Source organism: Copadichromis virginalis, linkage group LG4 (assembly GCF_057382275.1).
Source record: "Copadichromis virginalis isolate Kocher_CV1m ecotype Utaka linkage group LG4, C_Virginalis_male_GT1.1, whole genome shotgun sequence".
NCBI classification, from domain to species: Eukaryota; Metazoa; Chordata; class Actinopteri; order Cichliformes; family Cichlidae; genus Copadichromis; species Copadichromis virginalis.
Window position 1 is genome coordinate 29839803 of NC_140621.1, and position 24382 is coordinate 29864184.

General features: G+C 40.1%; 2 protein-coding genes across 2 annotated transcripts in view; both read left to right on the forward strand.

Annotated features, from left to right (window-relative positions):
- The window catches only part of LOC146711807 (1-phosphatidylinositol 4,5-bisphosphate phosphodiesterase delta-3-A-like), a 43598-nt gene extending 30592 nt beyond the window's left edge, over positions 1 to 13006 (forward strand). Inside the window, exons 3-15 of the mRNA XM_085454818.1 lie at positions 1886 to 2114; positions 2952 to 3081; positions 3615 to 3840; positions 6542 to 6743; positions 6837 to 6981; positions 7202 to 7354; positions 7439 to 7591; positions 7686 to 7836; positions 7997 to 8113; positions 8268 to 8446; positions 10953 to 11088; positions 11407 to 11556; positions 11655 to 13006. Coding sequence (XP_085310944.1) covers positions 1886 to 2114; positions 2952 to 3081; positions 3615 to 3840; positions 6542 to 6743; positions 6837 to 6981; positions 7202 to 7354; positions 7439 to 7591; positions 7686 to 7836; positions 7997 to 8113; positions 8268 to 8446; positions 10953 to 11088; positions 11407 to 11556; positions 11655 to 11797 — 2114 coding nt within the window. The 3' untranslated portion in view covers positions 11798 to 13006. The remainder of the gene's footprint in view (positions 1 to 1885; positions 2115 to 2951; positions 3082 to 3614; positions 3841 to 6541; positions 6744 to 6836; positions 6982 to 7201; positions 7355 to 7438; positions 7592 to 7685; positions 7837 to 7996; positions 8114 to 8267; positions 8447 to 10952; positions 11089 to 11406; positions 11557 to 11654) is intronic.
- A 1374-nt stretch (positions 13007 to 14380) lies between these two features.
- Positions 14381 to 22576, forward strand: LOC146711808 (glycylpeptide N-tetradecanoyltransferase 1-like). Its single transcript, XM_085454819.1, has 12 exons — positions 14381 to 14516; positions 16717 to 16822; positions 17015 to 17159; positions 18528 to 18646; positions 18973 to 19064; positions 19152 to 19268; positions 19457 to 19627; positions 19722 to 19830; positions 19929 to 20099; positions 20189 to 20353; positions 20436 to 20573; positions 21168 to 22576. The coding sequence occupies exons 1-12, from the start codon at positions 14413 to 14415 to the stop codon at positions 21186 to 21188; spliced, it is 1458 nt and encodes a 485-aa protein (XP_085310945.1). The 5' UTR covers positions 14381 to 14412; the 3' UTR covers positions 21189 to 22576.
- Positions 22577 to 24382: the final 1806 nt, after the last annotated feature.

The following is a 24382-nucleotide window of genomic DNA, read 5'->3' on the forward strand; positions in this document are numbered from 1 at the left end:
TCAACTGCTGCTGTGTCCACAGTGTTACAGCCATCATTTTACCCTCAAATTGTCGCCATTATTGTTCTCTTTCCAACACCGTATCTTTCAAAGCTCAGGCATTTAAACTTTTTAAACTGTGTGGATCAAAGTGGAGGGATCACATTTGAGTCATTCAGTGATTCAAAGAATATGACCTTTTAATATTCATTCAGATGTTTTCTGACTCTAAATGTTCTTTTCTCATTTCTTAGGGTTTTCTAATTTACATTTAAAACATTTTCAGTTTTTTTCCAACTCCTTCTTCTGTGTAACCTTCAGCTTTTAGCAGTTCAGCACCTTTGTTTTCAGGTTAACTTCGTTTTGTTTTTTGTTTTTTTTTAATCTCATTCAATATTTTTAACTCAAAATTCAGCAATTAATTCATTTCAGTGCATACATTCAGATTCAAGCATTCACACTGCAGTTTCTTCAGAAAATGCACTTTCTAGTGTTAGAATAAACTAGGAGACACTGTGTGTTAGTGTCAGCCTGTTTCCTCCCCTTGTTTATAGTTGTAAATCTGAGGTTTTTTCCCGGACCAAAAATGAAGACTTGCAGTGCAGTGCACTTATGCTCTTTAGGATGTTGAATTGTTGAGATTCAAAATGTAAAAATGCATATGCATATTTTGGGGAAAAAAACGCCTTTCCCCTTTTTGAGCTGGAAAAAATAAAAACAAATAACGTAAATCCTATATTTCCTTACTAAAGTACAAAGAGCATATAAAATGTTAAAACTTACAATGCTTATGAATTTTTAAGTTTTGAAGCCAACCCCTTGTGAATATGGGAGTTTCTTCTTCTTCTTCTTCTTCTTCTTCTTCTTCTTTTTCTTCTTCTACTTCTACTACTTCTACTATTTCTTCTACTTCTTCTTCTTCTTCTACTTCTTCTTTGGAATGCCAAAAGCTTTTAATGACTCACTGGTCTGAACTGTGGACAGACTGGATTCACAACCGGCTTAACAGAGTGATGTTGTGCAGAATGCAGAACATGTTTGCTACCGTCATGCTAAAATAAAAAAGACCTCGTTGCTGGTTATTTATATTCTTTTTAGGTGTGGTCCTTTGGGTGCAGATATGTTTTGGGGCTGTCTTAATATTATGATGATGTGATGTACCGTACATCCAGCTGCTCCTTTATTTCCCACACCCCTCCCATTTATCCCAGGTTGGAGCTGGCAATAGGACACTACTTTTGACCCCTGGTGGTTGGGTTTTGTGTTTCCTCCTGATTGTGAACATGTAGGGCAAATGTGCTATTTGCTGTGCTACGGAAAATGTATTTACGGTAATTGAGAAATCCCTTAATTATTTTTTACTTTTAGATTAAGGAAATAGCCCATTTGAACTTTGCTGAATATAATAATTTTCTTGGTAATTCTTAGTCAGGCAGGTGGAGAGCCGCTGCAGGTGGCATCCACACAACCTTTTGAAAAATAATAATAAATAAATAAAACTTTGAATAAATAGGTTTTAATTTTATAGGGAGGGGGGGGGGGCACAAGACAAGATTTCATATATATTTTGCACTATATTTTATCTGATACTGAATGGCCTCTAGCAGCACAGTTAGATTTCTTTTTTTCATGTCTCATACTTTAAATGAAGCCTGATTCTCAAGCTGTCAGTACAGGAACCTCACACTGAAGGTCTAAGTCATTACTCTCATGTCATTTTTTGTTTTTTTTGTTTTAAAATTAGTCTGCTGACGAACATGTGTGGATATAATATGTTTCGCAGTCTCATTAATGTGTCACTCGCATTCTCTAAAAACGCCTCACACTTGACCTTTAGCTGCTTCTTGTGCAACCATGGTCTCCTGCTGAAGCAGTTTACTCATCGATATTATCGCTCCTGTCCCAGTTGCAGTGACGGAGGTGGAGTGTGTGTGTGAAGGCTACCAGTCGGAGGCACTGAGGCGGCTGTCTGGAACCCTACCAGAGAACCAGTGCTTCACAGTGGTCTTCAAAGGAGCCAGGAAGAGCCTGGACCTGAAGTGCCCCACTGCAGAGGAAGCTCAGCACTGGGTGCGAGGTCTCCGCATGTTAAAGGAGCAAGTGGCCAGAATGAGTCAGAAGGAAAAACTGGACCAATATCCTGCCCAATTTCCAATATGCTAGAATAAATATAGCGTAGCTGAGGCAGCATTGCTATGGTGACTGACTCTGCTGTCACATGTACCGTCCTACGTACACAGCATAGCTAAGGTGAGAGGTAATTGCTCGACAAAAAAGCCCTGTCTAAATATAGGCCTGCTATCACTCTTAATTATAATCTCTCATAGCCAGAGGAAAATAGCAGTGTAGTGTTCAGGTAGAGTATAAGATCTTCCCCGTTGCTCTGTTTGTTTCTCATTTTGTTTTCATTGTGAAATAAAACTCATGTCAAGTGCAGCAAGTGCTTTTCACTTAATGTGGCTGTGCAAGGACACCATAAACTGTCAACAGGTTAAAAATTGACATTGAATTGTAAATGGCTTTTGCTTTAATGGTCCAACACAATGTGAAAAGCACTAAATGCATAAAGATGAGTCAGTTGCTGATAGTTATCGTGTCAAAAGGCTATAGCATTATCAGTCTGGAAAAACACTAAGAGACAATTCCAGTATCTGTTTTGGAAGATGATGCTTTACTTGACTCAGTTTCAAATCAAATTCATGTACCAAATATGCATTTTGTCCTTTAATTCTTGCTAGAAAGGGTGAGTATGAAAAGGAAAAATACAGACCCTTTCAATAACAGCAGGATAGAATAAAAAAGAGATCAAATATAAGAAAAAGGAGGTTTAGCAAAAATAACCTCCCTTGGGAAAAGAGCAGGTATTAAGTGGATTTATAACAAATAAAACCCAGTAACATCCCATATAAAAGTACCGTCTTAACAGTTTGACTCTATGCTTTAGTCTTGCTTGATTTCTTAACTCCCTACACTTGGATTCGGGGGTACCTCAAGCGAGCAGATCAGAACAACGACGGCAAGATGAGCTACGATGAGGTCAAACGGCTGCTGCTGATGATCAACATTGACGTGAGCGAGCAATATGCCCGCTGCTTATTCAAGGTCAGAGTCATGTGATGTTTTAGTACCTGTATGCTCATTAAACTGCAGCACTGAGTGTAAAGAAGTGAGGGAATTACAGAGCTGTAGAGTTGTTGCTATCTGGTTAAGGAGGTGTCATTTTACTCGGACACCCTGGAGTCCAGAGTCTGTGTTCAATTACCAACCCCAGCAGCAAGCCAACCACCAGCCTCACTCCACATCTTTACCCCCTCCCTCTTATCTTCCCCACAACAAATCACGAGCCATTTATTTCTCTTTTGTGCAGGGATTACTACCTGCTATGTCCCTCACTTCACTATTATGGCAGAATTGTTAGTGTTATTCTTCTTCTCTGTGCAGCTTACAGTGCAAAGAAGCATGTTTTCAACGTAGGTGCGCACAGCTGCATTGAATTATTATAGAGGTGCTTTTCCCACAGGGAGTTTGATGCACTCCCAAAATAAAAGTGAACAGCCTTTGATATTGTCTATTTTCTTCTCTGTGTGTTCACTTTCTTGGCTCTTTTTAACACACACCTTTTCTGTGCATCTCAGCGGTGTGACCAATCTGGCGATGGCCGCCTGGATCACACAGAAATTGAAGAGTTCTGCAGGGAGCTGCTGCGACGGCCTGAGCTAGATGCCGTGTTTAGACACTATTCAAGTAAAGGTAGCGTGCTCTCCACTGCTGAGCTGCGTGATTTCCTGGGAGATCAAGGGGAGGACGCGTCGCTGGATCATGCTCGAAGTCTTATACTCACCTATGAGCTCAATGACCGGGGTAAGTTGTAAAAGCAGTCATTAAAGGACTCAAAGGAGGAACCCAAAATATTTATATATAAATACATTCTGAATGTGACTTTTGATGCCGTCTCCATACAAAAGAAATAGCGATTTAGCCTATCACCATAAAATCTGAGGCACAATCCTGCTGCTGTGCAAAAAAAGCAATCCAGCAGTGAGAGCTCGTTGTTTTAAGAAAGAAAAGTTGTGCTTTGCTTCGCTTTTCTTATCACTGAGTTATTATAATTCAGCCATAATGACAGTACTGATTATACTGTATGTGCACTCACTAACCATTTTATTAGGGATGCCTTCTTAGTACCTGTTTCGGCCTCCTTCTATGTAGCATTGATTCAAGAATGTTCAGGAAACAATCCTCATTTTTGGTCATGATGACATTCCTGCAGATCTGTCAGCTGCACATCCAAAATAGAAATCTCTCCTTCCACCACATCCTAAAGGTGCTCTTTCCGTGACTTTGAGAGTGAACTCATTGTCATGCTCAAGAAACAGTCTGACATGATCTGAGATTTGTGACATAAAGGGGCATAAAGGGATAGAAGTATTGTGTTTGAGAGAAACATATTACGGAAAAAAAGCTATTTATTTATTTTAATCTTCTGTCCCTCACAATGGACATGGGGTCATGTTTAATTACAGAATGAATGATATTGGTTCCATTTCTGAAAAAAAAAAGAAGAAGGAAACAAATCTGAGCATTAAAACATCATTTTAACATGTAACCTATCAACATCACGCTTTTTATTAAACTTCATTGTGTACACCTAATACTTACCTCAACCGGGCTTTTTAGGTCTCATCACCCAAAGCATTAATAGTGATCAGGAATGGTATGACAGAGAGGCTCCTTGCATGAGTTCCTTAGATTGCATTATATATATCTATTAAAATATAGATTTAGTGTGCATATAACTCTATACTCTAAAAAAGCCTTGTAAACCTTGTATGTTTATAAGAGGTCTACATGAAACGGTACATTTGGAGCCTAGGTTATGAGTTGTGCCTGTTTGTAATTTGTTTATCTGTCTCTGGTTTGTGCACACCAACATTGGATTTCTTTTTTTCCTATAACCTAGTTATCTATTTTCAGAGGCCCACCTGTTTGGTGGTTGTGGCCAGTGTTGTCCTGTTTACATGTCTCATGCTAAAAACCAACTTCAGCCTAATTTTGGTGTCATTTAAACTGAGTTGAACTAATTGTTAAATACAGGAAAAGTAAAGCTGAATGCATTTCTACCATATTATATATCATTAATTATGTAAATCAACAGGATAAAAGAAGAAATCAAACTTTAAGCAACTTTAGGCCTGATTCTCTTTCCACAATTTTGAGCTTTTTTTTCCTCCATCTGTCTTCTGCTATCTAAATGATGGACATGAAAACATGAGGTAGTAAGTTCTGCTGTCCACTGTAAAGGACACTGAATAAGTTTTGTTCATGAAAACAGTAAAATTACTAAACATATCAGAGTTGATACTCTTAAACTGAGGAAACCTTTTAATTTTCTTTTAGCAATAATGTCATAACATCTGTTTAAAAAAAAATCAAAATTATCCCAGCTGTCATTTGGGAAAAGGCAGACTACACCCTGGATTGGTCAGTACAACTAATTCCCTTGACAATAATTACTGTAAACAAGAAATAATATTAACCACAAGAAGAATGTAGTTATGACTCAACTGTATGACAGAATTTAGTTTCAAATTAAGACAAGAAATTATTCCTTAGATTGGATATATATATTTAATAGAATATAACTTTTTATAAACCTCTTATGTTATTGGGGTGCGACCGTGGCTCAGGGGTTTGGGAGGCGTATCTGTAACCGGAAGGTCGCCGGTTCAATCCCTGGGCTCTCTGTCCTGGTCGTTGTGTCCTTGGGCAAGACACTTTACCCTACCGTCTACTGGCCAGAGGAGCCGATGGCGCGATATGGCAGCCTCGCTTCTGTCAGTCTTCCCCAGGGCAGCTGTGGCTACAACCGTAGCTTGCCTCCACCAGTGTGTGAATGCGCAAATGAATGAATAGTGGTATTGTAAAGCACTTTGGGTGCCTTGAAAAGCGCTATATAAATCCAATCCATTATTATTATTATGTTCATGAGAGGTCTCAATAAAAAAAAAAAATAGTACATTTGCAGCCTAGGTTATCTGAGTTGTGCCGGTTTGTGATTTGTTTATCTGTCTCTGGTTTGTGCACACCAACATTGTTTTTTTGTTTTTTTTTTCTAAAACTTGGTTATCTATTTTCAGAGGCCCACCTGTTTGGTGGTTGTGACCAGTGTTGTCCTGTTTTAATGTTGCATGCTAAAAACCAACTGCAACCTAATTTTGGTGTCAATTAAACTGAATTGAATTCAACTGATTGTTAAAGACAGGAAAAGTTAAGTTTGATGCACTTATATCATAATATATATTATTAATTATGTAAATTAACAGCATAAAAGAAGAAATAATACTTCTGGCAACTCTAGGTCTGATTCCCTTTCCACAGTTTTGAGCTTTCTTCCTCATGCTGTCCTCTGCTTCCTAAATGATATACATAGGCTGATATGTTATGCCATTTCACGTCTTCCATGTATCCCTGCTTTCTTTTTACTTGTTTAAAGCCCTTCGTTATCCTGTTAAATCCACTTAAAGATTACAAATTGATGGAAATAAAATACCATTTATTACAGCTCAGAAGAACCTGCTCATGACACAAAATGGTTTCACCATGTACATGCTGTCTCTGGAGAATGATGTCTTCAACCCTAACCATGCCAGAGTTTACCAGGACATGACCCACCCCCTGGCCCATTACTTCATCTCCTCGTCACACAACACTTACCTTACCAAGGACCAAGTCACCGGTGCGAGCAGCACTGAGCCGTACATGAGGTATTGAGACAGAGAAGAATGCAACATTGGCCCTCAGTCAGTCTAGTGAGATATGTGCCTGTGGTTTCAAATGAATAAATCTGTCACTGTCAGGGCTCTAATTCAGGGCTGCCGCTGTGTGGAGCTAGACTGCTGGGATGGAGATAAAGGTGAACCCGTCATCTACCACGGGCACACACTCACCTCCAAAGTGCCCTTTAAGGAAGTCATTGAAACCATCGGTCAGTATGCCTTCAAGGTAAGAGATTTTGTAGCTTTCACTCATGGAAATATGCAGTTATGCGTTGTGCTTACAGCTGTGCCAACCCACTGCACTTCTTTTGGTTATACACCTGACTCTGAGGCAATCCTGTGGTATTTTGTATAGTATTATACTCTTGGGTTTTGCATTGCTATAATGTGATCTAATTGCATTTTAACGGCTTAGCATAAGAGTTTTCCTGTGTTTCTCCCTGCAGACGTCCCCATACCCTCTAATCCTGTCCTTGGAGAATCACTGTTCTGTGGAGCAGCAGGCTGTCATGGACAAACACCTCCGTAGTATCCTGGGCAAAAAACTGCTCACAGAGCCTCTCAGTGACCAGGCACTGAGAGACCTGCCTTCTCCCGAAGTACAACAACCACACACATAGAAGCACAGCTGGACCCATTTGCCTTTCTAATAAAGTAATTTATTCCAATGGCATTCCTTGCAGGAGCTTAAGGGGCGCATTTTGGTAAAAGGAAAGAAACACACTCCTCACCTGGGTGAGCTGGTGAAGAACAGCAGCTGCACCAGCTTCTCTTCGAGCTCTGAAGATGAACTAGCCAGCAGCATTAAGAGCACACCCATGAAGGATCCTGCAAAGGTCAGTTCAAGAAAGGCTTGTTATTGAGTCGTGGAAGCTGTTAACACAAACGCTTTAGTTAATTGACCAATTTTCTTTGCATTGCCTTTTCCAGGTCCGTTCGAAACTGTGCCCCGAGCTATCCGACCTGGTGGTTTACTGCAAGAGTGTCCCCTTCCGTGGGTTTGGAAATGTGTCTGAAAAACCGCCAAATGAAATGTCTTCTTTCTCTGAAAACGATGCCCTCAAGCACATCAAAGAGTCTGGTACAATAGTGGAGATAATTGCATCTTGACATCAGATAGAGAAATTCAAAAAGTTTGCCAGCATCGTGTCTTTTGTGCAGCTGGTTCAGCTGGTTCTACAGAAATTATAATTAGCCCTCAACGTATCATGGCTTGTGGATTTCTGTCTTTTTATTTACAGGGAAGCTTTTTGTAAGACACAACAGCAGGCAGCTGAGCCGGATCTACCCTTGTGGCCAGCGCCTTCAATCATCCAACTATGATCCTCAGGAAATGTGGAACTGTGGATGCCAGCTGGGTTGGTACTCCACACTGAAAGCTACGCTTTTTAAAAACCCAGAGACGTGTTTTATTTCTGTAAACTTACTGTCATGTCACATGTAACCTGCTGACATCTCTGATTCCGTTAATTTAATCCCGTGTCCCTCCACTTTCCTCTTTCTGCCGTTAAGTGGCTCTAAACTTCCAGACGGCTGGGGAGCAAATGGACCTGAACCAGGGCCGCTTCCTCGCAAATGGTCACTGTGGATACGTCCTCAAACCCAGCTTCCTGTGCAGCCCCACATCCAACTTTAACCCAGAAAACACGGGAGGAGGCCCCGGTCATACCCCGACTCAGCTGACTATACGAGTGAGTAACTGTTACTAAGTTAAGGGAAATGAACATTATAGATAGATAGATAGATAGATAGATAGATAGATAGATAGATAGATAGATAGATAGATAGATAGATAGATACACAAAAATCCAAAAATTTTAATAACCACAATATATGTGATGAAGTTTTTCCAAAGTTTCGTTCAGATGTGCCTACCTGTTAAGGAGGAGATAGACGTTATAGTAAGATTTCTGTACCGCTGTTCTAAACTTAACATAAAAAGTAAGGAAATTAGTGTTTGGTTGATTATTTCTTTGTGGTAACAATACTTCTTGGTAATAAATCTTATATACCACTGGAAGGATACCACATTTGTAAGGAAAATGCATTTGTGGGTTGAGCAGTAGTGTTGAGAATGTGGGTTGCACTCATGAAAAACTTGCCAAATCTTCTCTGCCAACGCCAAACAGCTTATTCTGCTAATAACTCTTGTTTGGTGTTATTTGTTGGATTGGATAATTGAATTATGAAGAAACAAGACATATTGGTAGTTTAACAGCAGTAAATGCTGGTTGAAAAATGTCATCCCATCCCACAGCAGTGTGCGACCAAGCTGGTCACCAACATGAGGAGTTAGAGACAAATAAAGAGACTTTCCAACGGTATACAGGGAGTGCAGAATTATTAGGCAAGTTGTATTTTTGAGGAATAATGTTATTATTGAACAACAACCATGTTCTCAATGAACCCAAAAAACTCATTAATATCAAAGCTGAATGTTTTTGGAAGTAGTTTTTAGTTTTAGCCATTTTAGGGGGATATCTGTGTGTGCAGGTGACTATTACTGTGCATAATTATTAGGCAACTTAACAAAAAACAAATATATACCCATTTCAATTATTTATTTTTACCAGTGACACCAATATAACATCTCCACATTCACAAATATACATTTCTGACATTCAAAAACAAAACAAAAACAAATCAGCGACCAATATAGCCACCTTTCTTTGCAAGGACACTCAAAAGCCTGCCATCCATGGATTCTGTCAGTGTTTTGATCTGTTCACCATCAACATTGCGTGCAGCAGCAACCACAGCCTCCCAGACACTGTTCGGAGAGGTGTACTGTTTTCCCTCCTTGTAAATCTCACATTTGATGATGGACCACAGGTTCTCAATGGGGTTCAGATCAGGTGAACAAGGAGGCCATGTCATTAGTTTTTCTTCTTTTATACCCTTTCTTGCCAGCCACGCTGTGGAGTACTTGGACGTGTGTGATGGAGCATTGTCCTGCATGAAAATCATGTTTTTCTTGAAGGATGCAGACTTCTTCCTGTACCACTGCTTGAAGAAGGTGTCTTCCAGAAACTGGCAGTAGGACTGGGAGTTGAGCTTGACTCCATCCTCAACCCGAAAAGGCCCCACAAGCTCATCTTTGATGATACCAGCCCAAACCAGTACTCCACCTCCACCCTGCTGGCGTCTGAGTCGGACTGGAGCTCTCTGCCCTTTACCAATCCAGCCACGGGCCCATCCATCTGGCCCATCAAGACTCACTCTCATTTCATCAGTCCATAAAACCTTAGAAAAACCAGTCTTGAGATATTTCTTGGCCCAGTCTTGACGTTTCAGCTTGTGTGTCTTGTTCAGTGGTGCTCGTCTTTCAGCCTTTCTTACCTTGGCCATGTCTCTGAGTATTGCACACCTTGTGCTTTTGGGCACTCCAGTGATGTTGCAGCTCTGAAATATGGCCAAACTGGTGGCAAGTGGCATCTTGGCAGCTGCACGCTTGACTTTTCTCAGTTCATGGGCAGTTATTTTGCAACTTGGTTTTTCCACACGCTTCTTGCGACCCTGTTGACTATTTTGAATGAAACGCTTGATTGTTCGATGATCACGCTTCAGAAGCTTTGCAAGTTTGAGACTGCTGCATCCCTCTGCAAGATATCTCACTATTTTTGACTTTTCTGAGCCTGTCAAGTCCTTCTTTTGACCCATTTTGCCAAAGGAAAGGAAGTTGCCTAATAATTATGCACACCTGATATAGGGTGTTGATGTCATTAGACCACACCCCTTCTCATTACAGAGTTGCACATCACCTAATATGCTTAATTGGTAGTAGGCTTTCGAGCCTATACAGCTTGGAGTAAGACAACATGCATGAAGAGGATGATGTGGACAAAATACTCATTTGCCTAATAATTCTGCACTCCCTGTAGGATTTATTGCTAAGAAGTATTGTTAGAAGAAAAAGGAAGTTTCCTTCCTTTTTGTGGCAAGTTTATTTTTCATAGTGTCATTTAGTTCTTGTTATTACTGTCCATACTTCAATTTTTTTCATAGAGGAGAGGCCATCCTCTGTTGTTCCTCTGGAAGAGTTCCCTTATGTCTAAACTAGAGTCTAAACATAGAGCTATTGTGTGCTATCCAGATTGTCAGATTTTGCAAAAAAGTTGCCTCCAATAGACTTTTTTTTTATACATTTCTAATGATAATTTCATGCACACAATGATGAATTATGTTTTGCTTTTTCAGATAATATCTGCACAACAGCTGCCAAAAATCAACACAGAGAAGGCGAGCTCCATTGTGGACCCACTAGTGTGGGTGGAAATTCATGGGGTGGCTATTGATAAAGCAAAACAAAAAACCCACCGCATTGACAACAATGGTAATATTTATTTATTTATCCACAACAATAAAATTTTAAAAATACATTTTTATATGTATTTTTTTTTTTGCAGAGTGATAATATATATGTTATCTATGTATATTTAAATTCAATGCAGGCATTTCTGTAAATCAGTGTTACTTTTATAATGCAGTGACAGGAGACAAGAGATGATGTCAGAAAGCTTCTTTGTACCTTATTCAAATCTTGGAATATATACTTGTGTAGGAGTCTTTTCAATCCAATGCCATGATTAGTTTGTTTGAACGGTTTAATGCACCAGATGGTGTATTTACAGCTCTTGTGCGCCCTCTGCAGGTTTCAACCCTCGCTGGGACTGTACTCTGAGCTTCCAGCTGCAGGTCCCTGAGCTGGCCCTGGTGCGGTTTGTAGTGGAGGACCACGATCATGCTGCCAAAAATGACTTTGTGGGGCAGTTCACTTTACCTTTTACAAGCTTTCGCATAGGTGCTTATTAAGATTTAGTCTACAGGTCAGTCTTCACTCTCAGATGTTCTTTTTAATATGTGTCATACTCTTTTTTTTTGTTTCTTCTCCCCACCCAGGTTATCGACATATTCACTTACTGAAGGCAGATGGTTCTAGCCTTTCTCCTGCTACACTCTTTATCCATGTCAAAGTGACTCGCAGAGGTGTTCCTGTCAAAACTATGGCTGAGCGTATTGCCGCTGCCAAAGGCAAAGCGTGACACACATCTGAACAAGACAATCAGATATCTAGACAATGAAGGACCTTGGAAGGAGGAGCTCCGAGTGTAAACAGACAGAGACAGAATGCTGCCGTTGTCTTACAGTTCAGACCCCAAGTGGTCCAGTTTGCACAAAACCACTTCCCAGTGCTTGAAGAAAGGTGTCTGTCAGAGATGGACACATGCCCTCTGGTGACTGTAATTCATAACAAAAAAATGTAGAAAAAGGGACTGTTAGAGAGAATGAAGATCATTTATTTTATGTCATCATTTTATTTTTTAACATGTTTTTTTTAACTTGAAGAATAATGATCGCTTAAGTAAAATAGCACTTCTTAAATTGATGCTATAACAGAATTGCAATGAGATGTAAACCAAGTGTAACTAACTGTGTTTGACAATATACATAAACATCAGTGTTTTAGATGTTATTATTGGCACCATTAACTGTGCTGTAATACAGATTTAATTTTGTGTTAGTGAGTGCCCCAGGGCGCCATGGCCCATGCTGCCCAGGTACAAGTACTTGATACTCCAGATATCTGGGCACTTTTTAAAATTCTGTCTGGAAGACAAATTCTAACATATTCTTACATCTTCCAGCAGAACATGACAGACTTAACTTGCAAAGATAAGCTTTTTTCTTAAATGTGTTGTATTTTATCTTAGCATCATTTCACATATGTTCAAATGTGCTTGTTTAAAATCATATTTGACTTTTAACGATACAGTATTTCCATATAAGCTTCTTTCATTTTGTCAACTTTTGTCTTCGTATTCAGATCTAGAAAAAAATGCTGTTAAAAACTAATTGCATCAATCTAATACAACCACTAATTACTCCAGGCTACAGTGAATCTTTTAATACTCTTATAAGGAGGTTCACTGATAATAAAATGGTCCAGCGATGAAAAGTAATTACTGTAATTACAGTTTTAATGGTCACGCTGGTTTTTGAGAAGAATGTAATATGTATTTAATAGTGGGTGAAGTAAAACTTTGCTCTCTTAATGTTTAATATAGAAGCTGTGGGATGCGTTTGAGTGGTTATGTTTGCAAGAAAAATGTTTTTATAAAGCACTTCTAACAATTTTTTTCACATGCTGTCAAAAGATACAAGTGTCTGTTTTAGTTTCAAAAGTCCACAGTGTTGTGTGTGGACACCTGACACTTTAATAAATGCATAACCAGAAGGTTCTAATCTGTGAATTTTTGTCTGACTTTTCTGTGGTACTCTAAAGCTGTCAGCCTAAAACATGATAAATCTTTATATTCCAACATTAGAACTATCAATGGATATGTCCCTGCCTGATTAGGCCAAAAGTAAAGACAAAAAAAATGAAAACTCTTAGCAATATTTATGAAATTTCACATTACACAGCATGGCAGCAATTTCTCCAACAACTGGACTTCTTTTGTTTCCGAGCATCTCCGTGAATTATGAGTTAATCCACCCACTGAATATTTTGTGGTAAACTTAATTAAATACAAAAACACACACACAGTGGGTTGTGAATGTCAGTCAGCAACACCACAATGACAGAAAAATGAGGTCAGTATTAGTAGTTTTCCCCCTTCAAGAAATATGTTGCTAAAAAGTCTAAAATTGACGCTAAAATCATCACAGATATGTTTTTAACATCAGCAGAAATGGTTCAAAAATACACCTCAAATATATTAATATAGTCCCTGTTGATATTTAGGTCAAAATGTTGCATTGCTAACAAAAAGTAATCACACACGGCTCTCTGAAATAATCATTAGCAAATATAATCATGTTATCGTCTCATATGACTGCCACGATTTCTTATACTGTGTATGTTGCAACTCTGTGGGTATTTTGTCCAACTGTTGTTGCCGTAGCTGTAGCTCCATTGCTGTAGTAATTATTGTTAAACACCGTGTCACTACTTTTAATGTATTCATGCAAAACGTCAATAGAAGAATATCCTGTTAGCTTACTTTATGCAAAAACTGGGTTCTTTAATGCTCCTATCAGGGTTTATTTATTATGAAAATAGATTAGATGTGGGCCTAAAAGGTTTTGGCTGCTTTGGAGGCGCTAATCACTACGCAGACTACGTAAAAGAACAGCTAATGTACATTTTTACCTAACTGTTAGTGCATTTTAACTGACTTTCAAATAAGAAATATCAACGCCACAATGCTTAATCTACTCAGATGGTCTCATTAAATAATCCACCTAAATCTGAACATGACTTTGCCTTCTTACTCACCCTGCTGTAATATTAATTTATTAGGCCTCAGATTATCTTGCAAGATTCACCATCTTACACGTGTTTCCATTCCAGTGATTTCATTTGCCTTTGGGTTGTATGGGCGCCACATGGCTGTTTGTCTTTAGAGGGAAAATATATTAAATACACAAAAAAACTATTTTTACTGGGGCTGTGAGAACTTAAAAATGGACGCTTTAAAACGACAAACAGTGCCCGCTCCATTACGAGCCTTCTGTTTATCGTAAATATTTGGAAATGATCGGGTAAAAATACACGACCATGGCTACGCCTCCACTGCACGTTTCAGCCAATAGCGTCGAGACTCTTTTAAAGGTGTCAAGGGGCACGCGGTGGAGTCTCACTTCCTGGTTGAAGATGGCGGATGAGAATGAGACAGCACCGATGCCGGAGAAAGAAGATGTAGAGGATCACGCACACTGCAGCGACTGTGAAAATGAAGAGCACCACTTTGACGATGGGTAAGGAGGCAGGCTTACTCGGTCGGTGGCGTAAAATACGTCACGGCTCTGGAGATTTTAACAAAATTAACTTAAACTAAACCTCGGTGAGCAGTCGGGATAGACGGCCATCCTTCGACGTTGTCCAGCCCATTTTCTTTCATCCTATTGGTTAGTAGCAACGTTCGCTTGCTTGTTCTTTCATCCGATTGGCTGAGAAGGATGTCTTTTCCAAATATAGGCTGGACTTAGCGTTTTCCTAAGTATATGGTTAGAAAGGAGAAAGCAAAGTGCGTTTAGAAGCCAATTTTACACCAAGACGCATGTTTCTGTTACTCATAAAACTTGCAGAAAAAATAAACTAAAACTAAATTGATAGTTTCCGGTGTTCTTCGCATGCCGTTGCTGTGTTGACGGTAAATGATGCAAATCACGTTTGCGCCAGCTGACATGTAGCGTATTAGCTTGCATGCTAGCGTACCTGGCATTGTCTGTGTGTGTGTGGATTCGGTGCAAGATCAAAAGTGAAACAAGCACAAACGTGCATGCAAAAAGCACTCAGCTTAAACATAATATACCTGGGCCCCGGCGTTGTGAAGTGAGGGCTTTGAATTCCCTCTTTAGTCACATAATTGTTCACGATCTTAAAGCAGCCTAGCTCGGTTGCTCTTACTCAGTACAAGCTTTGATAGAAACCCTGTTTTTTTTTTTTATTGTATTTTTTTTTTAAAGAGAGAAGTGGTGTCACATATGAAACCGCGTGTCCGCAAAGCAGCTGACCTTTTGTTTTTAGTAGAACAAGTGGAATAAGAATGCGTCTCTGTAAGATAGTTTTCGCAAACATCTGATCACTAACTGGAGGAAATCTGACTCCACAGCCACGCGTTTCCGTTTTTAGAGACACAAAGAAGCGAATAAAGATAAAATCTGAGAAATAAATTAACCTAATGTTGCAGAATTCTACCTCAAACCCACGTTGCTGTATGGCTAAAGTAGGGTGACCATATTTTGATTTCCAAAAAAGAGGACTCTTGGCTCAGTCATGAAGGACTTGCTTAAAGAAACATATTTGACATATTTAAAAGATTCCTTCTCTGTGCAGTTAATGGATTGTGAATTGTAAACTATGTCATATAGGCTTTTACAAGTCAACAAGTGCAAAAAAACCTTAAAAGCCCCTGAATTAAATAATGGTACAGAAATAATGCCTCATCTGCATAAGAAAAATTACCAGTACTGGGTCTGTACGAGTGAAATCTCTTTTGCAGTTCGTCTGAAAAGATGCACTTGCGCTTTGGGATCTTTTAAACAGTTGCTGTGCGCTGTCTGTCCCGTCTGTGAGCGCAGAACAACTCAGAAAGCAGCAGTTTGGGGATGATGTCACACACATGGGTCCTCTGTTGGAATATAGGAAAACTCGGCCTTTTTTTTTTTTTTTTTAATCAATCTCAAAAATCCCCCCGGACAGAACGTGAAAAGTGGACATGTCCGGGGAAAAGAGGACGGTTGGTCACCCTAGCTAAAGTGAAACATATTCCCCTGCAGGTCTTTGAACCTTCCTGCACTCAGAAACAATTGTTTGGCCCCTTAACTGCTCTACCCTGTTGAAATGGAAAGTGGGAGAACAAACCATTGAATGTTTTGTTGTCCATTGTTCCAGTCACTTGCTGGGCTCTTGTACATACAGTACATAAACACACACGCACAGATACTCTTCTTCTAGATGTCATCTGATTCACCATCTGTGCTGGTGTTTCAAATACAGGCTGCGTACTGGCCTGCATTTCTCCCCTCTTGGACACTAATGAGATTATCCTGTGTAAGTATGTTGCCAGAAGATGAAGTAGCTGGCTGGAGATATGTGGCTTTTCTGGTTGGAGCAGATCAGAAGAGAGGGTTATTCTGAAAATCTGCACTCACTTCTAAACATCCTGCAAACAACTTGGGAATTTCTGTATGTTTTAGCTGAAGGACTGGTTTTATTGTGTTTTTAGCTGCCCTAGAGCTACACCTCGTGTTGTTAGTTTAAACACACAGCTACTCCTCGGCTAACAAGGCTTTGCATCAGCAATGAAATGTAAATTGTGTTGGAAGTGTCGGTGGTTTAATAAGCTTGGGTGTTGTTTAAAAGCAGATCGCAGAAAATAAATTTCCACCATGATTTTCTTTTCTTCTGAGATCAGTCTTAAAAAGGATGCCATCTATTTCTGTCCTGTTCCAGTGAGAGGGGTCTTGGGGACGACACTGGCGCCAAGAAGAAGAAAAGGAAGCAAAAAAAGAAGAAGAAATCTGGTGCCACAGAAGCAGCTCAGGACCCCCTTGCCAAGGCATGAATTTATGCATTTCTGTCTTAATGGGTTATAAACCTAACCTAAAAGGAAAGGAGAAACGGTCCAGTTAAGGTGTAAACTACTAAAATCACAGTTTAGATACAGAATGGTTAAAGACTGTTTAGATAGGATCGACTTCTGTTTGTTGTTGTCTTGTTTGATGTATATTTGTGTTTACTTCCCAAACAGGTGAATTCGTTGCCAGCTGATAAGCTACAGGAGATCCAAAAGGCCATTGAACTGTTCTCTGTTGGCCAAGGTCCAGCCAAAACCATGGAGGAGGCCACTCGGAGGAGTTACCAGTTCTGGGACACACAGCCTGTGCCCAAACTAGGTATGGTTACAGATGGCGTAGTTCTGTATTTCATGCCAATATGTAGCTTATAGGTCAAATCTTTAGGGATTGATAAAAGAATGTTTTTGTTGTTGTTTTGGGTTTTTTTTTTCTGCATGTGGACAAAAGTGGGCTTACACAGATGGTCAGTTAACACAGAGTGAACAGAAGGGAAAAAGGCTTGTGCTTATGACTCAAGTATGCAAAAGCTCGGTACAACAGCATTATTTTGCAATCTGTTGGTGAAATGTGCCTGGAATTGTGAAAGGAATTGATGATTAGGCATGGTTATGAGGAAGCTGCACATCTATTTCTCTCATTTCAATATACCGCAGATGTGCTCTTTTTGTTTGCAATCTGGTGAATCGGGAGGCCATTTGAGTACACTGACCTCATTTCATGTTCAAGTATCCAGTTTGAGATTACTTGACCTTTATTATATGACATGGTAGCCTACTGGAAACAGCCATCAGAAGATGGGTACACTATGGTCATAAAGGGAATCACACTGTCAGCAACAGTACTCAGGTAGGCTGTGGTGTTTAAATGTTGTTTTATTCTGAGGGGCCCAATGTGACCAAGGAAGCTTTCCCCACACTGTTGCTTCACTGCCAGTATCCTGAGCTGTTGGCAACATAAATCTATGCCGAACTCTGACCCTACCATCCGAATGTCACAGCAGAAATTAGGACTCATCAAACCAGGCAGTATTTTTCCTGTCTTCTGTTCTGCAGTTTTGGTAAGCTGAATTTTAGTCACAGTCTCCTGTTCGTAGCTGACAGGAGTGGCACCCACTGTAGTCTGCTTGAAGGTTTGACTGTTGTGCATTTAGAAATGCTCTGCTGCATAGTTTTGTTGTAACAAGTAGTTAATTGAGGTCCTGGTGCTTTTCTATCAGCTCAAAGGAGTCTGCCTCTATGCTCCTTTGACATCATCAAAGCGTTTTCTCCCAAATAACTCACTGGATATTTTCTGGCCATTCTCTGTAAGTCCTAGAGATGGTTGTGGGGATAATCAGTAGTAGATCAGCAGTTTCTGAAATATTCAGACCAATCCATCCAGCACCAACAACCATGCTACAGTCATAGTCACCTAAATCGCCTTTCCTCCCTATTTTAATGCTTGTTTTGAAATTCAGCAGGACATCTTATCAATGTCTATCTGCCTACATGCACAGAGTTGCTGTCAGGTAAAGGGCTGATGAGAGATTTGCATAAATGTTGGGAATGTGTACCTAATGAGGTGGCCAGTGGATGTGCCATTGCATGTGCCATTGCTTTCTGGTCTTCTAAGAGTGACGGTCTAAAAGAGTGTATATAATTTGCAGGTTTTTGTGCTTTGTCAGACTTCTGTTTACTTTTCCTTCAGGGGAGACGGTGACATCACACGGCTCCATTGAACCTGACAAAGACAACATTCGAGAAGAGCCCTACAGCCTCCCGCAGGGCTTCAGCTGGGACACCCTCGACCTAGGGAACCCCGCTGTGGTAAGAAAGCATATAAACACTCACAGCAAGCATGCACAGGAGGAATTCGTCTTTCAGTAACAAAGTCCTGGACTCGTGGTGCTTTGCACTACATTTTGTTAAGAAACTAGTGTTTTGTTTTTTATTCCAAGTTTGTCCTCTCAGTAATTATGTGACTGTTTATGCAGAAGTGCTTGTTGTTTGGTCAGAGTGTAGTAGCAGTCCAATCAGAAACTTTGTCCTTTTGTCAAATGTTCATTGTAGAAATGTGGTTTGGTTTTGTTTTTTAATTTGGTGCTCTTGACTTTTTAAGATGACTCTTATTCTTTTCTTCTCTCCACAACCAGCTCAAGGAGCTTTACACCCTTCTCAACGAGAACTATGTTGAAGATGATGATAACATGTTCCGATTTGACTATTCTCCTGAGTTCCTGCTCTGGTAATTTCTCATATTTAAATATTGTTCAAATATTAATACAAGTGCATAGAAATGTGTGGCATTTTTGACTGACCTTGTCCTCCTCAGGGCCCTGCGACCTCCTGGCTGGTTGCCTCAGTGGCACTGTGGAGTGAGGGTTAACTCCAACCAGAAGCTGGTTGGCTTTATCAGTGCCATTCCTGCCACCATCCACATCTATGACATGTAAGTAAACAGAATAGTTTGGCGGGGGGGGGAGTCGGTATGTTATTCTCCGTCCATTATTTACTTCCCGATGGAACTTGTTTTGTTTCTATTACTGGCCTATGACTAGTATTTCTAATAGATTGTATTCAGTGTGTTATTGAAATAAATAAATGTCTCATGATTGTTTTTTTTTTTTTCTGCTTTAGAGAGAAGAAAATGGTTGAGATTAATTTCCTCTGCGTCCACAAGAAGCTTCGCTCCAAACGAGTCGCTCCAGTTCTGATCAGAGAGATCACCAGACGGGTCAACCTGCAGGGAATCTTTCAGGCAGTGTATACTGCTGGAGTGGTACTACCCAAACCTGTGGGCACATGCAGGTGGGTGTGACAGGGATATTTTCTAACCCCAAGCCCTAGGGTTAGATTTCATTCACTGCTTAAATTGGTACTTAATGACGTTTCCTTCGTGCAGGTACTGGCATCGCTCTTTGAACCCTCGAAAACTAATTGAAGTGAAGTTTTCCCATCTGAGCAGGAACATGACTATGCAGCGGACCATGAAGTTGTACCGCTTGCCAGAGGTTGTTGGCGACTAACACAAATTTTCAGTCACTTTAGAAATCGCCTCTTTCTTCCAGCATGTCTTTTAATGTATTCGTCCTTGTCATCACTCTTTCAGGCCCCAAAGACTTCTGGTCTGCGGCCAATGACCAAGAAGGACGTGCCCGTGGTGCATCGCCTCCTCCGTGAATATCTGAGCCAATTCAACCTGGTGCCAGTCATGAATCAGGAAGAGGTGGAACACTGGTTGCTGCCCCAAGAGAATATTATTGACACTTATGTGGTGGAGGTAAAGAATCCAGAAAAAATCTTTGAGGGGAAAAAAAACCCTTTAAAATTCTCTCCAAGTAACTAAGGGTTACTTTGTTGTCATTACAGAATGATGGCAAAGTGACAGACTTCCTGAGTTTCTACACTCTGCCCTCTACCATTATGAATCATCCTGTGCACCGCAGTCTAAAAGCGGCATACTCCTTCTACAATGTGCACACCACCACCCCCCTGCTCGACCTGATGTCTGATGCCCTCATCTTGGCCAAATCGGTGCATGTTCAATCTTTAAAAACATGTTCTCTGAAATGTTTACTTTCAAAAACCTAATAATTTTTCCTGTTTCTTTATTCAGAAAGGGTTTGATGTCTTTAATGCACTGGATCTAATGGAAAACAAGACTTTCTTGGAAAAGCTTAAGTTTGGCATCGGTGATGGGAATCTACAGTATTACCTGTACAATTGGAAGTGTCCCAGCATGGGGCCGGAAAAGGTGCGTTTCTGAAATGACTTGTTTCTTTTAAAAGATTTCGTTTTGGGCTTTTTGCCTTTTTAGTGACAGGTTTGCAGTGAAGAGTAGACAGGAAATGGGGGATGGAGTGCAGGAGAAGATAGGGCAAAGTGCTGCAGGTTGGCAAATGTGGGCTGCTGCATTCCTGTCATATGGGCACCTGCTGTAGCACAAATATGAAACTATCTTAAGGGAATTTTAATGTTTCAGGTTAATTTACCAAAAGATATAATTGTTGTCTGTATTAATTTTGGGTATAAATTGTTCTGGTATCATTGTGCTGCTCACATAAGTATTTGCTTTTTATGGTTGTTCATGCAAGAGACTGTTTAACCTGTCACTGCAGTTGGATTCACACTTGTATTGCAGTTTTGTTTGTGGCATCATGTATTTTATTTTATTTTTTTAAAGGCTAATTGTTCACATCTTTCTCATGCATCTAGCTTTTCTGTTACATTTTCATCCAGTCTCATGCAGTACTACTACAGATGCCTTACATGTGCCATAGTGACTCCTGCACAAACCCAAGCTACATTTGTGACTGTTTTCATAACTGCTCCGTTGCTTCTTTTCCAGGTGGGATTGGTTTTGCAGTGACATCCCTTCTAATGCAGAAAGCAAGTGGCACCATCAGGTGAGGAGGTGGCACAATCGCACTGGCCACCTGACAGATGAACTGATGACCTCCTACTTTAAGAATGGAAACCCACCGCCCATTTTTACTTTTTGACCTTTTGAACTTTGACCTGCACTACCGCTGCCAGGCAGGGAGGCAGGGGGGAGTCTTCAGCTCTTCCCTCCTTCCTCGATCACATGGACCTTAAGCCATTGTAGTTACCATCCCAAACAACTGTACATCTGAAAGCTGTCTTGATTGTACCATACTCACAAGAACAGTTTGCACAGGTTACTGGATACCAAACGCTCATTGTTGGTGACAAAGCATACCGTATGTGTAAATAATGTCAAACATAACTGCGAATTACACCCTAACGCATACAGACTAGAGCCTACTGTTTGTTGGAAGTGCTTTTTGCAACTACAATAATTCTGTCATCCTTAAGTTTTAGAGATAAAAATCAAAAGGATCAAAATTATTTTAAAGAGAAAACGGCTGAAAAGGTGAGATAATAAATACCAAAAGTGTACACAAGAATAAGGGCTTCTGTTTTAGAGTTTCCTTGTCAACAGTTTTTTGTCGTTTGTATTTTGCTTATCAGAGTCGGTTCTGGCAGTAATGGAGGCATTTGAGCAAAGCTTGAAGATGAATTCCAGAGAAGGCATTTATTTTCTGGAGTTTCTTGTCATTAACTTTCTTCGCCACAGCTTGCTGCACTAACTAGAACCCAGTTACACAGACTGATTAACAGTTCAGACAAAAAAGTCAATCATTTTCTACGTGGTTAGACTGCAATGGAGAGGTTTAAGGCATTCTGATCAACATTTATAAGCAGGGATACAATTTATAAGGACACCTTAAGTTCACAGGGCTCCAGTTGCAAAATCCACCTTAAGAAGTCCTTCGATTTGGCTCTCACTGTATACAAGTCTTAAGGGCAAGGGTTTTTTTTAAGCTCAGTATGCAGATTTTGCTTGAGGGAATCACACAGGATGTCTTAAAGAGTCAAAAACTTAATGTATAAATGTTGCAAACTGTAATAGACCATAAACAGTTGGAGACAAGTTTACATATTTGATGAGCTGACATCACTGATAAGGTACTTTTCCCTGCTACAAGTCCACAATATTATTAACAATCATAAAATTTTGCACCTCACACATCATATTTAGCTTACACTGACCATGCCATTAGGTAGAGTAGGTGGGTGTTGGAACTGGACCTGTGAACAGCAGTCTGGACTTGCAAGACCTGCAGCGTGGATGGATGATAACTGGGGAAATGCCCCAGTTAAAATATTTTGTAAAATGTTGGTTCTATTTGCAAACGGATGTAAAAAATAAAATAAATAAAATAAAAAATGAATGGTGCAGGAAATGCATGAAAAATATGTAGATGTTTCTTTTAGGGTTGGAAGGGTGTAGAGCAGGGGTCGGCAACCCTGGGCACGCGTGCCACAGTTGGCATGCGAAGGGTTAAGTGATGGCAAGACCATAGCTGGACTGGCCACCGGGCATACCGTGGCTTGATGGATTTTTTTTTTTTTTTTTTTTTGGTAACGGTATAAACAATGAAAGTGGTGGATTGGCCAGATGCTGGTCGGTGTGTAGAAAAAAACAAAACAAAACTCATTTGTTTGGTGGTGGCTATGCCGGAGCCTCCACAGATTCATTAACATTAATAAGTGGTGGAGGCCAGCAGGTGGATGAGAGAAAGGGGAGGCAGGAGAAGGAGAGACCCGAGGCGGCCGCCGGTCCGAGTGTCAGGTGAACTGAACTTCAGGTAAGAAGTTATGACCTGCAGTCTGTCTGGGTCAGATATAAACCAAGTTTAGGTGGAGTTTATTTTCGTTGTGCTGACTTTTTACAGTCAGTTACAATAACTCGTACTGCGTGCTAGCTAGCATGACGGAGTGTCTATACAGCTGGGTGGGTGCTATGATGTTACTGATAGTGAACTTTAATTCACAAGCTTAGTAGAGTTGCCAACCATCCCATACAAAGATGGAATCGTCCCGCATTCAGAGAAAATATTAGGCGTTTGGTGTTGAGCTGAGAAGGGACGCAGTTTGTCCCGGACTTCAGCTAGAATGGAAAAAGGCACAAAGGTGGATTTATTCTGTTACTCTGCACAGCTGCCTCTTCTCTCTCCCCTGTTGCTACTTCAATCATGAAACTGGTCAATCATAAGCTGATCGGCTTTTCTCTCTTGTTTGTTTATCGCCCACTTTGCGCCAGAAAGAGGAAACCGCCGGATGTCGCGCTAAACAACAGCAGCACGTTTAAGCTTGATCAGCTGTTGTTAGAATTTATTTAATATTTCTTTCTAGTAGCTGATGTTTGCTGGAGCCACAGCTGTAAAACCTGCTGGTCATGATATCGGTTTGGATATTTGGTGAGAGGGAAACATGAAGATGAAACCAGGAGATGTCCTTACTGAATCATTAGAGCTGAAGAGCTGATGGAGAAACAAGTTTACCTTTAAGGTGACATGAATGAGTTGAAGGGTTGGGTTGAATATTAACAAACATGCCATATTGGCCCAGTTTATTTCTCTTATCATTGTTGTGAGGAGACCATAAATAGCGTTTGTATTTTCTGTTGTACAGTTCATTTGCTATTGTGGAGTTCTTGTTATGGATAAAAAGTGTCTTTTTTTTGTTTCAAAACAGCTGATAACTATTTGCTGATAGCTGCCAACATCTGCGAACAAATATTCTATAAAGTGGTTCTATATATTGTGTAACTGTTCATACAGAGCGTTATTAAATTTATTGCTAATGCAATCATATGGCACACTGACTTCTGAGGAAATTTTAAATGGCACTTGTCATCAGAAAGGTTGCCTACCCCTGGTGTAGAGCTTACTGTGAGGTTTTGGTAAAGTCTGATTAAATGGGTGTTAAATATAGCTGTACTTAAATAATTTCCTCCCCAAATACACAAATGAGGGTTTTAAGAAGCTTTGAAACATCACACAATGTTCCTCGGCAAATAAGTGTTTTTTAAACATTTAATAAAATGTCTAAGATAAGCCGGAGCGAGGAATTCTGTAACTGCAAAGGTGGAAGGTGTTTACCTTCTAGGCAACTTTTTAAAACCTTATTACGCAGAGACAGCCCAATTGTAAGATAATTTATTAGCATTATTGTAAGGTCCTTACCTTACAATGT

Excerpts from the sequence above, each read along its gene's own strand:
- LOC146711808 (XM_085454819.1), top strand. The coding sequence starts at position 14,413 with ATGGCGGATGAGAATGAGACAGCACCGATGCCGGAGAAAGAAGATGTA. Across the intron at positions 16,823-17,014 it reads CTCAGGACCCCCTTGCCAAG|GTGAATTCGTTGCCAGCTGA; the intron begins GCATGAATTTAT and ends CTTCCCAAACAG. Across the intron at positions 18,647-18,972 it reads ACCTAGGGAACCCCGCTGTG|CTCAAGGAGCTTTACACCCT; the intron begins GTAAGAAAGCAT and ends CTCCACAACCAG.